The 17,550-nt window shown below is 40.8% G+C and overlaps 1 protein-coding gene across 1 annotated transcript in view; it reads right to left on the bottom strand.

The window, feature by feature from the left end:
- Positions 1-962: 962 nt before the first annotated feature.
- Positions 963-17,550, bottom strand: part of LOC145788361 (tyrosine-protein kinase FRK-like) — a 41,844-nt gene continuing 25,256 nt past the window's right edge. The window contains exons 8-10 of the mRNA XM_082600134.1: positions 14,633-14,814; positions 14,398-14,557; positions 963-1,174 (exon numbers count right to left, since the gene is read on the bottom strand). Coding sequence (XP_082456260.1) covers positions 963-1,174; positions 14,398-14,557; positions 14,633-14,814 — 554 coding nt within the window. The remainder of the gene's footprint in view (positions 1,175-14,397; positions 14,558-14,632; positions 14,815-17,550) is intronic.

The following is a 17,550-nucleotide window of genomic DNA, read 5'->3' as shown; positions in this document are numbered from 1 at the left end:
AGCTATATTGGATGGAAGGCATAATAGTCTTCTGCACTATGTGGCAACAGATTCTTTGCTTAACATTGGAAAATACAATCGATTGATTAAAAAATACGACATGCATGACGTATGACGTACGTAGCCTACAGTGAATACTTTTCAGATCAAAAATGACTTAAAAGTATAAATAGTTGCTTTTTAACATGTTTCCGACTGATGTTTTTTATTTCACATACATAATGCAAACACTAAAAAAATTCTATCTTTTCAACGCCTCTTCACGTGTTTGAGCAAGAGAATGTTGATAGCATCTAACCATAATAGATAAAGTGCTTGAAAATAAGTGATAGCTAGATCAAAACAATTTAAGTAATTGCGATCTGTTTACACACAGTGACCGATTACACAGAACCATGGATGACAATGCTTTTGATGTGTGGCGACATAAATTGTTTATTTGTGCCTTGCACTCTTTTATCGCTTTTTCTTAGACTAATTTTTTAGGAAAAAAATGTGGCAATTTCAAAACTAAGAAATAGAACAAGCATTGAACCATCGATGAAGATCAGATTATCGGGGCAAGCAAATCTACATTTTTGTTCATGCTGGTATTGACGTTGATTAAAAGTTGTTCTAGTCATCCACTTAGAACACTGATCATATCGTGAGATTCTCAGCTGCACACACCGAGAATCGAACCACCGTTCTAGGATCTTGCATTTTTGTTCAAAATTAATCTTCAACGTTTAATAAAAATAAAGATTTAAAGTTCTCAACAACAATCAATATACAGCGCTTGATAATTTTACACTCTTTGTTCACTAGCAGTAGGCTACAAGAGAAAACATATGAAGTATTGCAACATACAGTCAACAAGAAAAAAAGCGGCGTGACTTTGTTCGTGTATTTTAAATGGCTTTCACTAATTTCATTAACTACTTGATTTCGCAGAGAATTCACTTTTTTTTTTTTTTTCATATTCAATTTGAATTGAATGAATCATATCTGTTGGTTCCATAAAAGTTTTCCATTCTCTCAAATAAATCTGCAAATGAAGGACGAAGCTTCGGATTCCCATTCCAACAATCTTGCATAATCTTGTATAACTTGTCTGGGCAAGTTGGCATTAGTTCTTTAGGCATTCTGTAGTCTTTGAGCAACATAAGCAAAATTTCGTGGGTGTTTGCAATTTCTGTAACATGCAATTTTCGGAAAGAAAGTAAACGCATTTTCATTTTTAGGCAACGAGTAACCTTGCCCTAGAGTCAGGGGTTACCAAACTCTCTGCCAGATTAACAGCTGCAGGCCGGATGCAAATTGCGAAAAAATATACAACTATTTAGAATCTCCATTGACTTGAATTGACCACAATAAATAACAAATTCAGCGGTGGAATAGCAAAGATGTGATGAAAATCTAAAGGTTGCTGGAAAATTTATTCCCTGCTGTGATACACTACAGGGGATAGTGCTCTTGAAATAACATTACATCTTTCCAAATTTGGCCTAGGCTGTCCCCATTTGTGGTGGCCTAATAATAAAAACAGAACACCAACATGTAGGCTGCCTGGTGGAAAAATGTACAAATTCAACATACAACAACGAACTATAAGAACGAACAACTTTATAGTCCAGTCAATCCGGCTCAAAATAGGGCTTGACCCACCACTAATTGCAAATGTTTTGACCTATACATTTTCTGAAAGCTTACATCATACAGAATAACATACTAAAAATTTGCTGCAAAAAATTTAGTGGAACACTCCTTTTTGGGGGTAAAAACAAAATGGCCGCCATGTGTCCCGAAAATCTTCATTTTAAGGTATCTTTTCGCCTAATTCATGTAATTAAGTTTTGTAAAAAAGCTCGTTCCATATTTCTGGTACAAGGAATTTATAAACAGACACTGGAAAGTTGAAAAAAGAGATAAAAATTTGTCTTAATAAAATTTTATAACAAAATTTAAATTAAAATGGCCGCCATGAGTTTCAATAATCTTCGTTTTTCTTTATCGTTTAACCTAATTCGCACAATTTAGTTCTGTAAAAGACCTAATTTTATCAAACAATTAATAGTTCAAACCAAGGCATCATCATCATCAGAGTCAATGTCTTCCATTAGGCCTAATGACGAATTTGAACATGACCCATGACATTCACCACATGCAACTGTACATTCTAAACCAGATTTCCGGCATGTACATCGAAGTGTAGAACAGCCGGTCTTGCAGTTGCAGACAATCATTTCCAGGAACTGAGATGGAGCTGGAGGTTTGTCTGTCATCACAGGAACCAAACTTCCTTCATTAAAACGCCAACCCCACTGTTCCGGTGGAACATCTGTCTCATGACCCAGCCACACCTGCACTTGATGATATACCCTGAGACTGTGAAACCTCGCTGCTGATGACGTGGGAGGAAGAGAACATGGGTCTACTGCAGTCGTACTTCTTGCTGTCTTTCCACATAAAATTTGATATCTTAGATCGTCAAGATTATTATCTTGCCTTCCATTGTACACGCCAATTAGAGCCGACTTTCCTGCTTTTACAAACATCATTTGCATTTGCAGAGAATGACATGAAAGTTGCTGAAGCTGTTCTGAAGTTTTCATCAGTTCTTAGTTTTGTAACAGCTTTCTGTTTGCCTATTCCAAATACCCTTGAAGTGGTATCACATCCCAACAGTGCATGGGCAAAGAGAAGATTATTTGACACAGTGTCTCCAAGAAGTTTTCTGGTTACTGAAATGTTCCAGCACTTTGATGTTTTTTTAGTGCCCTTTTTAGATGCTGTTTGCAACCAGATGTTGTGTGTGGTATTACTCTTCTTGTAATGTATGAGCAAAATCAGAATGTTAGTATCACTTGCTAAAACTACAGTGTCTTGTTGCTGTGCAGATGACATCGCGGTTTCTACTATCAGGACATCTGCATCTCCTCTGGCATGGTGGACAACACATCCTGCTCTTTCGAGTCTGTCCCCTATCATATGGATTAGTCTCTGTTTATTTTTATGGTTAGCAAGAAATTCTTCCTTTTTGGTTTGGAGCTTCATTGTTGGATCGAAGATTACTTCAGCCCCAATCCTACCAACAGTTCTTCGGAAGTGAGCACCATCTTTTGTGGAAGGCGAATCTGTGTAACCATCAAACACAACAATACAGGCTCCATATTTGAACACCACATAATCAGTGTACATCTGCATGATTTCATCCCATGCAACTCCTTTTGTCCAAGGAAGTTTATGGAGCAGGGCACCTCCATCTAGTACATGCTGGACTAAGGGCTTAGATGGTTTTGGAGCAGAGTCAATTGATAAAGACCACAAGAAGTCAGCCAAGGAGGCCTTGCTGGCTGCTCTAATGATGGACTTTGATTCAAACAAGGCTGATGGACATCGACAAAGTTCATACTGGAATACCTCTGGTAGCTGATTCGTTGTTGTGCCAGCACAGACTAAACGTTGAAATAGGAGGATGGGATCAACACTCACTTTCCTGTCCTTGACTGACCGATTCTTTTGCACCCATGGTGATGGCTTGGTGTTTCTTTCTGAAATAATGCCCTGTCACCTTTACTCCAGGCATTAGTGCAAGGATTTTCATACCTACATCCCATGCTGAGTCACAGTTGACACTGTCAAGAGCTGCAATGCCTGTCACTACGCTTCTCAGGCTTGGTGGGCCATCCTTTCGAAATGGATTTCTCACTGTCAAATACTGAATTAGATCTTGAAGATCTTTCATATCTCTGCTCATTCTTGCTGGGGTACTCTCTTTGTGTTGCTCACTGGTAAGAAAATTTACCCCTGTGAACTCTTGCATGGTTTCATTTACTTGGGCGCATGCTGGTGCAGATAGAACCCAGATGAGTGGTTGTGTCTCTGTCAATCCACGCCCCCTTGTAAGTCCACCCCTTGACTTCAGGCTCCTCATTAGACATTGTTCGATTGTCAGGTCAGTCCAGAGACCAGCCCAGCATCTGTCTGTGCGACGAACACCGTGATGTCCTTCCATGAAGTGCTTGTAGACAAGAGGCATCTCACTCTGAAGTTTGGACATCTTGGCTAGGTACAAGTGGATACTTTTCACATAGTGGTTGTGACCTGATGCTGCCAAGTACGGAAGCATTTCCTACATGGACTGCAGATGCAATGGCCATAAGCCTAGTCGCTCTGCTTTAATGAATCTGCACAGAATTATGACAATCGAAATGTATTGTAGCCAAAGTCGTGCTGTTTTAAATTCGTTTAGGGTGTCTTTAGTTTGCTGTACTTTCTGTTCTAAGCACTGAAGCACTTCATTCTGATCTAAATCTGATCGAGACACTGCGCCTATTAGTAGTCGTTTCATTAGATGTCTCAACTGAAGAATCAAGTGGTTGTCTTGTTCGTGGTCATTTGAAAAGCACCCATCGGATTCAGGAAGATGAGACAAGTTGATATCTAATGCTGACGAGGTGCATTAAGGGCATTAACAGTGCATAAGAACAGTGCATTAAGGGCTGCATCCACCAAAAGATGTCCTCTGACTGCGCGACTCACTGCTTTTCCGGACAGCATGTGGACCACTGAATTAGGTGCATAAACTATTTCCAAGAGTTATTGAAGTCCAGTTCCGTTCATCAAATGTCCAATGCTGCCAGGTAGCTCATCATGGTGTGAAATCCTCCGAGTCTTATCACAGATGGTTGAAGTTCTGGCTGACTTTCAACCATGCTAAATGCCTTTAGTCACAATGGTTGATCAAGTGTGATGACAGGACACACTTTGTATCTGGTTGCATGAGACGAAATGAATTTCAGGGTAGAATAGATGCATGAGAGATCACTGGGGTCCATGGCAATCATGGGCAGGAACAAGACGGAAGTTTTGCCTTGATGTTTTCCTTGGTGGATAAGTTGCATGAAGCCAGACCATTGAGGACGTGGTACCTTAAGAACCAAAGACGATTCCCATAACAGATGTGCCATTGCGTATGGTTCTTCTACACCAGGATCATTCAAGTTTCCGTACTGCATTTGATGTAAATTCTCTTTGTCTTGGTGGAAGTACTTAATAGAAATTCTGCCAACGTTAATAATGTCATCTGCTGTCACTTTGACTCTTGGTATAACTAATGAGTGCTTTGCTGCTGTTGTCATCATGGAAATAACGCTCATTCTATGAAATGTTCCATAACCATCAATGCTATGCAGATTGTGGTCAACATTATCTGCTGAATATTGAAGAAATGTGCCCTCACTCATATCTTCTACAATGTCAGTATTTTGTGTTACTGCTGCACTTCTCTCAAACATTTGAATCTCACTGTAGGAGCTGCAAAATCCATGCTTGCTCAACGAGTCAACAAGCATTTTTGACTGGAACAGATGATGCATCTGCACACCTAAGCCTAACTGTAGGGGAGCAGTAATAGCATTTGGTCTTGCTACTTGCATAAGAGCTTGTCCAAAAGAAGCTATTTTAGGGTCAGCATTAGGGTGGCTCATTTTCCTTGATGTTCTTTAAAATTTTTGTCAGTTTGGGATAATGTTCCACTTTGCTCACTGATATTTGTAAACCAAAAATTTTTGTTGGGTTTTGACCTTTGACCCTGGTTCACCCAAGGAGAAATTCTGAATTTTTCTGAAAAATTAGTAAATTTCGAAGTGGTTTAGCAGTAAATGAAGAGAGGATTTCTCAAAATTTGACCACGTGACTTTGACGTCACTTCCTCTGTTAACTTCCACGTGGAACATCTTCACCCTACTCCAAGTCTGAGAGTCACTAATAGTGCATGCTTTTAGTGTCATTTTAGTTGATTTTACAGCCTTTTCGCGGTCAGTGAATCTATAACATGTCATAGATCAACAAAAAAATTTTGGCACAAAAGATGAGAGTCATTTAAAAGTATTTCAGGGCCCCTGATTTCGAAACTGCACTTAGTTTTTTCAAATTGGCTCTAGTTTTCGAGATATCGACAATGAAAATATTTTTGAAATCGTTTCTCAAAAGCTTTCAATTAGCAAATTACTTATTTTCAGCCCTGTTTACCATTATGATGTCATAATTGCACTTGTCTAGTTCAATTGGTTCATATTGCACGAAAGTTCAAAACGCAAGCAAAGGTTGAAATGAACTGTGTTTAACGCAAGGGAGACATAAATACTGAATGAAAACAGTTGTGAATCAGTAGGCCTACACCACAAGAAAAATATCCCGAAAGCCATGTGTTTATGAATGCAGCTTTATATTGAAAAGGTAGGCCTACTGAAATGGATACTTGTACTAACGAAGTTTTATTCCAAGCCTTTGCTAAGGCCAAGTCTTTGCTGCAAGAATTTTTTTCTGGTCTATAGGCTAAATAAATGGCATATAGGCTAATAAAATATGCCTTTGACAAGTAGGATGCTGTACAAACAACCCAGATATATTTTGCTGCATGAGGCAACGCAGAGGACCAACACATTCTGCGATAGATACAGCGCTATATGAAAACAAGCATTATTATTATTACTTTGACATGAAGCTGGGTGATCAAGATAAGTCCAGGGTTCCTCCTAAAGTATGCAAACATTGCACTCAAACCCGTTTCTGATGGGCTCAAGGCTAAGAAGTTCAGAGTGCCATGGCATAAAGAGAGCCGTGGAATCACCATGAAAATTGATACTTCTGCACGGTGAGGATGTTCGAAGGAAGTCGGAACATCATGTTTACATGGAGTGTGCAAGGCAGTCATTGCATGGATGTTGCTATTTCTGTTTTTTGTTTGCCCTCTCTAGTTTCAAGTGGTGATTTGCTTGAAACAATAGGAAAACGGGCATGACTGAGAGTAACCTCAATACCTTCAGTAATGTTTTGGAGCAAGGTCAAGTTTTTTTCTCAAAACCATTTCTACCACCTACTGTAGTAGTTAAAGATTTAGTTATCAAAAGTGGTAGCTGCAATCTTGGCTCCTCATCTCGATAAACATGGAATTCTTGACTCCAAGGCCAAGATTACGTTCTTACGCAGCAAGGATAAAATTCTAAGCAGCTACTTTACTGAAGAACATAACTTTGTATTCTGTAATTATATAAATGGCCTTCAAACCTTGATGGGTGTTGCTCAGTAGGCCAATCATAATAAAGAGTTGCGTTTGTTCATCGATAGCTTTGTTTTGTTTATTTGTCTAGTTTGTTAAGCAAAACAATGTATGCATTTTGTTTGTACTTAGTAGCTTACTTAGTAAGTCTGAGACTGTTGAAATCAACAAATATATTAATGCAAAACGCAAGTTATATATTCTACATCTTGTATCCTCAGGCTTGCTTCACATCATATTTTGATTGTTACTAGGCTAGTAAACGTTAAATAGCTGTTTGTTTGGGTTGTAATCAGCGTGATTGGTTCCAAATAGCGTTTACACAACTCAGAAATGTGCCTGGGATTACTTCCAGTTTTGTCTATGTAGTAAACGACACGACGTTAAATCTATAGGGGCTCAAAATTGCAAAAAAAATATTTTTGCTGTAACTCAAAATCTAAAGCCAATTCGAGAAAACTTAGTGCATTTTTAGAATCAGGGGCCTCGAAATACCTTAAAATGACTCTCACATGTCTTTATATAAAAAAAGTTTTGTTGGCCTAAGAAAATCGATAAACATCGTCAAATGATTCAAGAAACTGAAAGCAGTAGATATTTATTACGTGAAGAGTGCACAAAGAAAATCATGTCTGAAGTGTGGTAGAATTCGACATTTTGAGAGTAATACATGTGTCAGACCTGTTAGTGTTCATGGAGTTGCTAATTAAACCATTTTGCTTGCTACAAGTTTGTGTTACTGCCTCTTATTGTGTCCATTAAGATGCTAGAGTGCATTAGAAGATAGCGGGTGAGCAGTTTCAGGGATAAGCGAAAATTCGATATTTTGAAAAAATTCAAACCAAGTGAACCAGGGTCAAACGTTAATATTTTTTTGTGAAATTTGATGTAGGAGATACATTTACCAAAAGGAACAATATTCCAAACTGACGAAAGATTTAAAAGAAAAAAAATATTTTTTCGAGATTTTGCGCCAGCCTAGTCAGCATTCTTGCTACAAACCATAGTCTGAAGAAATTGAAGTAGGGACTGAGGTATGAATTGCAGTACTGTCTCTGTTAACTAAATTAGATGAAAAGATAAGAAAAAATTAAAGATTTTTGGGACTTGTGAAGGCCATTTTATTTTTAAATTGTTATAAATTTAAAAAAGACACGTTTTTGTCTCATATTGCAACTTTCCAATGTCTATTTATGAATTCCTGTACCAGAAACATAGAATGAGCTTTTTTACAGATTTAAATTATATGAATTAGGTGAAAAAATATGGAAAAATGAAGATTTTTGGGACACATGGCGGCCATTTTGTTTTTACCCCTATAAAGAGGGTTCCACTAAATTTTTCGTGGCAGATTTTTAGTATGTTATTCTGTATGATGTAAGCTTTCAGAAAATGTATGGGTCGAAACATTTGCGATTAGTGGTGGGTCAAACCCTATTTTGACTGGACTATTAACAAAGAAGTCTCTATTACACGAAAAGGCAAAGCAGCTGTTATTTCCGCAGCACGTGGTGGGGCGGATGAAATCAGTTCGCGGGCCGGATCTGGCCCGCGGGCCGTAGTTTGGTGACCCCTGCCCTAGAGTTAGGGCATAGCCAGCAAAAACGTTTCTAGTAGATGTTGAAGAGCCGGTCTGAGGTATTTTAACTTCCAGCCTAATTCAGTAGTTTTTCTGGTTGCTTTTCCGACTTATCGAATTCGGAATGTGACGTCACAATTTCCCAGCTTTATGTCGTAATCACCTATGAAGCTTGGCAGTTTAACGTCACAGCCAACGGATGGTTTATTAAAAATCCGTTAGCAGCAAACGGGTTGTCGTGGTGTCTAAAATGTAAATGCTGCATAAATTTGATCAAAGTAATAAGTCTTTTAATAAATTTTTCTAAAATTTTCCAATAGCTTACAAATTTGTTACTAGGTTAAATATAAAAAAATATTTTAGTTGGTTCTTTTGCTCTCTCCTCCCCTTGAGTACGCCCTTGCGTAGAGTATATGTTTTCAAAGCCTTATAAAAGGTTACTAATAAAAGTCAGTCTGCTGTGGTAAAGTTATTGCACCTTTAAATAACCTCAGTGCATATAAAATATGTTTCTCAGCAGCCGATTTGTAGCAAGAATTGACAGCGATAGACACCGTGTTTCGCCCATGAGGCTGGGCTCGTCAGTATCGCACCACTAATTCTGCCACAGGGGCGAAGAAAGGGGCGTTCTTCCCGGCTATCAGCACAGGGCTGAGCACTCACTAGTACCTTTTTTCGCAATGTCCTCTGCCCTGGCGCCTGCTGGTTTTGTTGGCTCTTTTCTTTCCACAAAGATAAGAGTTAAACTGACTGGTAAAGGGGTGGTCGAATAAATTGACTCTCTTCCTCGTGGTAGACCACAATTTTATCCGCTCTGCCTACTGGCAGACCGGGTATAAGAGTCAAGTACCTGCGCCGAGGTCGCGTGAGGGAGAGGTGGGCGCCGCCCGGCGGTCAATTACCGCCGGTTCCAGCGTCCACACGCGACGGGTCGCCCGGCCCGTCGCAGGCCATCTTTCTGGGCAATGCAGAAAGAGCCTGTCTCCCTGGCCCGCTCCGCCATTCTAAATTTGCGGACGGGTCATGTAACGTTTTCGATCCACACTCTCCCTCCACAGGTACCTCGACTCCCCAGCCTGGCCCCCGCGACCTAAGCTGGTGGACTTACCCCTCCGGGTGCATCGTCACCCCATAAATCACGTAGAGTGCTGATGCCAACGAAACAACACATCAAAGAACTAAACAAAATCCTCTTCGACTTCCTCTGGTATCCTTCACCATTCGAACAGCTCCAGAGAAGCAAGACGTTTCTTCCTGTCAAAGATGGAGGCATCAACATGGTGGACATCCAATCAAAATTTCAAACAAGCCGCATCGACAGAATTCGCCACCTCTTCTCACTAGAAGACGCCACCGAAATCTGGCACGAATGGGCCATGTTCAATTTGAGCTACAGAATGAGACACATTAATCCTCATCTGTTCTCCAACAGCATTCCGCATGCTCCAATTCCAAACGAAATGCATGCGGACATCTTCAAGTCCTTTTGCAAACTCAAAGGCTTGAAACACGACTGGGAAAATACTTCCTACAAAAATATCTACATCAATCTGAAAACGCAAAATGAAAAGAAGATTGACAAGATTGATGAAAACGGAAAGAAGATTCCTTGGAATGAGATCCTCTTGAAAAACAAGGGAAACAAACTCCTCCTTCCACCTCACCTATCCTCCATGTCCTTTCGGATTGCACATGGAAGATACAAATGGGGAGATTTTAATAGATCAATACATTCCGACAGAAAAACAAACTGCAAATTCTGCAGAAAACCAGAAGACAATGTGGCCCACGTCCTCACCAAGTGCTCCTTTGCACAAGGAATATGGGAACGCCTGAAACAACAATATCTTGACCTAACCAAGGAAGACATGGAAATAACAAAGGACATGATCCTTTACAACCAACTCCCTGGAGGACAAAAGAACAACCTGATCCTTCTGACCATGATGAATGTCGCCAAGCACACCATCATCCAAAAGAAGATATCTCTGGACATAGGCGACACATATATACAGGACACAAAACGGTCCACCATTCAAGCCCTGTGGGTCATCATGACAAAAACGAAAGACATAACACAAAAGCATAACATTCCTTTGTCATCTGACATTTCTACTCCTTCCAAACCTCCTCCTACGGTCAGAAGAAAGAAGAACCAGTCGAGATCCACTCTTCAACCGCCCTCTCAGTCGTCCTCGGTGGTAGGGATGACTGATTGCAGCGGTGGGTCTCACTAGCACAGTACGGTCGTAGATCATCTTTGAAGAAGTTTAGACAGCCAAGGGCGTAACAACCCACCTTTAACCCGTCCCTCTCACTCATCTGCAACGGCCTGATGCCGGAAGAGTGATTGCAGCGGGAGATCTTTAACCGTCCCTCTCCGTTGTCCCACTCGCTCTGGGATGACAGGATTGCAGCGGCCCATTCCAAGACGACTCTGGGGTCAGCGAAAGCTACCCTCTCTCTGGTCGCTCCTCTCTGGCATCTCCGCCAAATGAGGTGTCAGACTGCAGTAGCCCGTTTCCCACAAGCAGGTGCCCTTCTTCAAGCGGGCAACAAGAAGATACACACACATAAACAATTACAAATAAAATTAAAATTAACTCTCTACCAAAACGCGCTAGTTCTTGAGCTTGACCCGCCATCTCCTAGACTGCTCCAAGATCAGCAAGAGGAAAGTTGAGACAGGCAGATCAGCTTGAGGCAGCCACTAACCAAACATTTACATCCACAGATTACCATCTACCGCGGTGGGTCCCTTCGGTCGTAGTGAGTCCCTCGCCTCCCTGGTAGGTATCTTCCATGTAAGTATGGTGTGCCTGCTGAGTGTTTGGGTGTGTGGACGGCTCCCGGAGCGGACGCACTAATGATGAGACAGGAAACAAATCCATTCCATATGGACAATTTGTAAACCTGCAAGATGTAGTGGTATCCATCTTGAACTCTGAGCGTTGCGCGAAAAAAAAAAAAAAATCCTCGTGGTAGACCACAATTTTATCCGCTCTGCCTACTGGCAGACCGGGTATAAGAGTCAAGTACCTGCGCCGAGGTCGCGTGAGGGAGACGTGGGCGCCGCCCGGCGGTCAATTACTGCCGGTTCCAGCGTCCACACGCGACGGATCGCCCGGCCCGTCGCAGGCCATCTTTCTGGGCAATGCAGAAAGAGCCTGTCTCCCTGGCCCGCTCCGCCATTCTAAATTTGCGGACGGGTCATGTAACGTTTTCGATCCACACTCTCCCTCCACAGGTACCTCGACTCCCCAGCCTGGCCCCCGCGACCTAAGCTGGTGGACTTACCCCTCCGGGTGCATCGTCACCCCTAAATCACGCCGCTCTCCGCCGCCGCGGGGTGTGGCAGGCCGGTTTTCTAAAGTCTTCGACCTGGCTATGTTTGTTTGTGCTCTCTCGCCGTGTCAATTATTTGTACTCGTGCGCTGTTGATGCAAATAAAAAAGTTTAACACATAGTGGTGCGATACTGACGAGCCCAGCCTCATGGGCGAAACACGGTGTCTATCGCTGTCAATGTGTTGAACTGTTTTATTCGCATCAGTGGCTCACGGTACAAAAGATTGACACGGTGAGAGCGTACAAACAAACATAGCCAGGTCGAAGACTTTAAGAAACCGGCCTGCCACACCCCGCGGCGGCGGGGAGCGGCGTGATTTATGGGGTGACGATGCACCCGGAGGGTTAAGTCCACCAGCTTAGGTCGCGAGGGCCAGGCTGGGGAGTCGAGGTACCTGTGGAGGAAGAGTGTGGATCGAAACACTATATGGCCCGTCCGCAAATTTAGAATGGCGGAGCTGGCCAGGGAGACAGGCTCTTTCTGCATAGCCCAGAATGAAGCCCTGAGACGGACCGGGCGACCCGTCGCGTGTGAACGCTGGAACCGGCAGTAATTGACCGCCGGGCAGCGCCCACGTCTCCTTCACGCGTCCTCGCGCAGGTACTTTGACTCTTATACCCGGTCTGCCAGTAGGCAGAGCGGATAAAATTGGGGTCTCCCACGAGGAAGAGAGTCGAACCATTTAAGGATAATTTGGCTCTCGTGGCAGACGAATATTCAATAAAAATGTGGAGCAGAGGCTCGATGAATCAATATACTGTAATAAAAAAAAAATATATATATATATATATATATATAGGTTGGAGTGTAATTAATACTCACTGGAGAAGAGTAAGCTTTCATTCGGCGAGCACGGATGTGCACTGGCCAGACGTTGAGGCAGGTTCGCCCAGCTGGGTCGGGGAGGTTAGCGATCGAATCCAGAGGCACTGATAGGCTACATTATCGGTAAAAATAGAAAATTGGGGTAGAAGTTTTGAGGCTGCATCGAGTTGATCAGGGGATCGTGTTGATCAATGCATTGAAAGCGGAGCGATGTTGATCCGAGCGGGCAAGAACAGCGTTACCAGGCGAAAGCAGCGTATGACAGTTCGAAACAATTGATTGATTAGTACATAGAGAATCTTTCTTGCTACAAATCGGCTGCCGAGAAACATATTGTTGATTGGATGGTTTGAATGGCTAGCGTGGAAGCTACACCGTTATGGTTAGCGAATCGCAACTGCTCGCTGTACTAGTGAGTGCTCAGCCTTGTGCTGATAGCCGGGAAGAACGCCCCTTTCTTCACAATGCATATAAAATGTTAGAAATGAATTATTTGCATGGCTAACACTTTAAAAATTAAAACGGTTTCCGGCCTGTTTTCCTTTTGATAACTGTTTGAACTACAGAGCGTTAATCTTGCAAAATAGTTTATCAAATCCCAAATTTTGCCTGATTGTAGAAGTTCAGGTTCTACTACAAAAAAGTTCAACTTATAAGCCAGCTGCTACAAATTTAGACGAAAAGCATAAATCAGCGTGATAGGTCATCTGAATGCTTGCCATAAAACATTAAACAAACGTTGGCGAATCAAATATAGTTACTGATCACCTAAAAACCTTAAAAGCATGTTTCACCCTTATTGGGATCAGCAAAAAGTTTTTATTCAAATAGAATCCTTCAAACTGAAAACGATCTCTGTAAATTCTTTCTAGTATATGCATAAAAATTGATGATCTCAATAAGGGCCAAACAAATTGTTGAGGTTGTTATGTGCTGTACATTTACTATAGGCCTACTTGCTGTAATTTCCTCTGCTTGGCTGACTTGCTGGACTTTGAGCATGTTTGTATGTATAATAGGCTATTGGTAGTATTCCTTATGCAATTATTTCTGTAGCCTAAGCTATATACAGTAGATATATTTGATGAGGCTGCAAGGTCGAAACAGTGTGCCACTGTCTGTAAACAAGCAAATAGATAAACATATAAGCTAAATGAGCATAGCAAAGATAAAGAAAGAGAAGTTGTTGGTCTGTGTTATTAGCTAAAATCTGCTGTGTTAAAAAGTTAATACTACTAAGTCGACAAATTCAATCAGTACCGTTGGCAGGGGGTGCTTTTTGACCCCCGCCAGGGATGAAATTAAGGGCATATAACGTTTCTAAGGAGCCCATAAACTTGCAGAAACCACCGCATATTCTTTGGATATAAAGAATTCCTAAAAAGTGTTTTGGTTTGGGGCCGAGGATCTCATTGGTACAGGGCACAAATTATTCTTAACGGCCCTGAATCCAATACTTTGGTTTTAAGAACTGGTGTCTATCACACCTTTGAGGACTTAATTTTCCATACTTTATGATAAAAGCTTAGGAATAGAACTTTTTCACCTAGGCACAATAATAAAACATTCATCTCTTAGTACACAAAGAATATAAGATTACCTGGATATGGCTTCATTCCTTTTTCAATGACTTCTGTGAGCAAAATTCCAAACGACCAAACATCAGATTTAACTGTGTATGTTTGATGTATTAAAGCTTCAGGTGCTGTCCATCTCACTGGAACTTTCACTCCTGGGGTACTTGCCAAATACATGTCATCCTATAATAATAGTTGTTTCAATTTGGTTCAAAAACAAATTTATCAATGTTTAATTTTACATGGACGAAATCAAACCTCGATTGTTAGTCTTGCCAATCCAAAATCGGCAATTTTGCACAGATTGTTTTCCCCAACCAATACATTCCTTGCCGCCAAGTCTCGGTGAACGTATCTATTGTATTCCAAGTAAGCCATGCCTGAGGCTACTTGTGTCCCTATATCCATTAATTGAGGAACATTAAGATGAAGTCCATTTCCTGCAGAATAGTCTGGTTTTACAATTAAAAAATGGCCATGAATGCTGAAAACTCCATTAAATGTTTCATAGTGACTTCAATATACATGGTACAGATTTAAACGCTCAATAAAAAAATTTAAAAAGTTTATCATAATAAACAAAATTTGAAATATTTGACGTGCAATCCTATGAAGTTCAACTTTAATAAAATGAGCTCATATTAACAACTTTTTGCAGCATTTGAAGTGTTTCTGTCTCAGTACGTTTGCATGTTAGATGCTGGTGTACATGTGTAAAGTTATAAGTTAAATAGTTCGTTGCTAAAATCCACAGTTGATTCAATTAATTTTTGACTACCAAACGTATGTTGCAATAAAAACGCTTCATGGAGGTTACAGTATTTTTGAGCAATGTCAATATCTCCATCTTCAACCAGTTTGGTGCTTGGGCAGGCGCGGATCTATGGGGGGGCCCAAGGAGCCCCCACGAAATTTTGTGAGAAATTGTTGAATGGTTTGATATGCTTCTAAACAACTGATATTAGTCCCACAGCGGACTTACAACCCCCCCTTTGGCACGCGTGTGACGTCACGATATTGAGAATGATGCTTTCAGTCTCTATGTCTCTAAAACAAAGTTTGCCTAATTTTAAGCGAAACTACATTAAAAGAGCGAGTTTTGCCAATACCAAACATTCAAACATCTCAGCCAGGAATTAGCAACAAGAAAACATAGAGATTTAGCTCTATTACAGAAAAAATGCCGAAGAAAACATGATCTTATCCTTTTGCTATGCCGCCGGACAGCACCATTTTACAGGGATATTTATACCCATATTTTTGTTGAAAATGCTTTCAGAATGCACCAAATTCAAAGTAATTTCTCAAAATTTTCTGGAGGAGGCCCCCCAGACCCACCGCCGCTGGGTGTCGCCTTTGGCGAACACGCCGTCGGGCTTCGCCCACCGGCCGTCAAAACCCCCAAATTCCTGGCTACGCCACTGATTGTTCATATCTGTTTTATCTTTTTATTACTTTTTAATTCATTTTTAAATTTTCTGGCCCCCCCCCAAAAAAAACTCCTAGATACGCGCCTGTGCTTGGGGATCATAAAGCATAAATATTTCGGTTTTATGTAATATCATAACTAAACGTTATAGCAATCATTTAGGCTTATGAGTGTTCAAAAGATGATTGTTTTTAAGTTTGCATTATCTATTTCAGTTTTGACTTCAAATTTTTGCCTTGATGTACTTCGTTTTAAAATAATGTTCATTTTTTTCATTCCAGTTTTTGTAGGCCTAATATTTTTATACTCTCAGAATAAAACTACTGATTTGTGACCCATTTATTAACTTAGTTTGATTTCTCTTACTGAAATTTTTTTCCCACAGGTGCAAAGTGTTGAAAAGAAACAGCTCGAATTGACAAGGAAAAATAAATGTCCCGATTTCTCTTTGTTATTGGCTTGGTCTAGTTCAGTGGTTCCCATTTGCCGGCGCGCACCAGAGCCGGTCCGCTAAAGATCTTGTTTTTTGCCAAGCAAATTCTAATACGGAATCCAAGCAATGCAAAGTTGTTCATTTAGAGATATTTTAGAGATAAGTTAGAAGTTGGAAAAATACACTAAAAACGAATTTTCAATGTAAAAAAGCTGGTGAAATGGAGATGCAAATCGGAAACAGGCAAACACCTTACTGAGCATTGCAGATCAACACTTGAAAGAGTTGTTTAAAATTTTAACGATAATGTTGTGAAACATTAAGATTCTCGACAGTCGACATGGAAACTTTTAAATGAACTGTCTATTCATCGACGTCAACACGTGCAACATTCATCTCCATGCAAAAAGTCTGATGGAATTGTGCTGTGATTCTACTTTGCAGACCAGATAAAAAAGCAAAAAAAACAACACTGTCACAACAACTCTGAATATTTTTTAAAAACGAATATTCATGTTTAACTTTCAAACCAATTAACCCATTCAAAGCCGCCACAAGTTCCCATTGCTCTTTTTAGGAAATATTTCAGCCACAAAGTTGTATTGTCATAGCTTTTGAATTAGTTTAAAAAAATTTGATGATTTTTGCTTTTTTGATGCATTTTTTTGTTTGCCTTTTAAAAGGACACCGGCCACACAGTCAAGTGTAAATTTCGCGATACCTTAACATAAGAAGGTGTTTGTTTCGGTAGAAATTTTTCAGATCTTTCTTGAAGGACGTTTTAAAGTTATTGTATGAACATATTATATTCACGATAACCATCGGCGGAGCTAGTGGGAGGGTGCCCCCCCCCCATTAGGCAGTCCCCCCCCGGTCGGAAGCTTGTGGTGGCAGAATATTTCTAAACCTAAACGAAAAAGCATAGTAAAAATATTTTTTGAAACGGATTTGGCTCGAATTCTATTTGCTGGCTCCTACTTCACGCGTGCAGGGGTGCAAAATCGTGGTCCGCCGCGGGCGGCACAAACCATAGCGATACGCCACTGACAGTCGTCGGCTCCAGCTCGTGACCGAGCATTGGTTTCGTCATCAAATCGAATTTGGCTTTGGATGGTGATGTCATATATGGCTTTGGAGGCCAGTGTATGATGGAAAAGACGTGGGCAAAAGTCACATTGTATGGGGGCTATGGATTGTATGGAGGGAGGGACGTGGTAGTTTTAGCTTTTCTAGTGTTCGTTTTTCTTGGGCTTTTTGTATCCTTTTTTTTCGAAAATTTCCGTGCCTTCCTTAGATCTTTTTCTCTAGAGTAAT

The sequence above is a fragment of the Aplidium turbinatum genome, chromosome 2, assembly GCF_918807975.1.
Source record: "Aplidium turbinatum chromosome 2, kaAplTurb1.1, whole genome shotgun sequence".
Taxonomy (NCBI): domain Eukaryota; kingdom Metazoa; phylum Chordata; class Ascidiacea; order Aplousobranchia; family Polyclinidae; genus Aplidium; species Aplidium turbinatum.
This window is presented reverse-complemented; position numbering and strand designations above follow the sequence as displayed.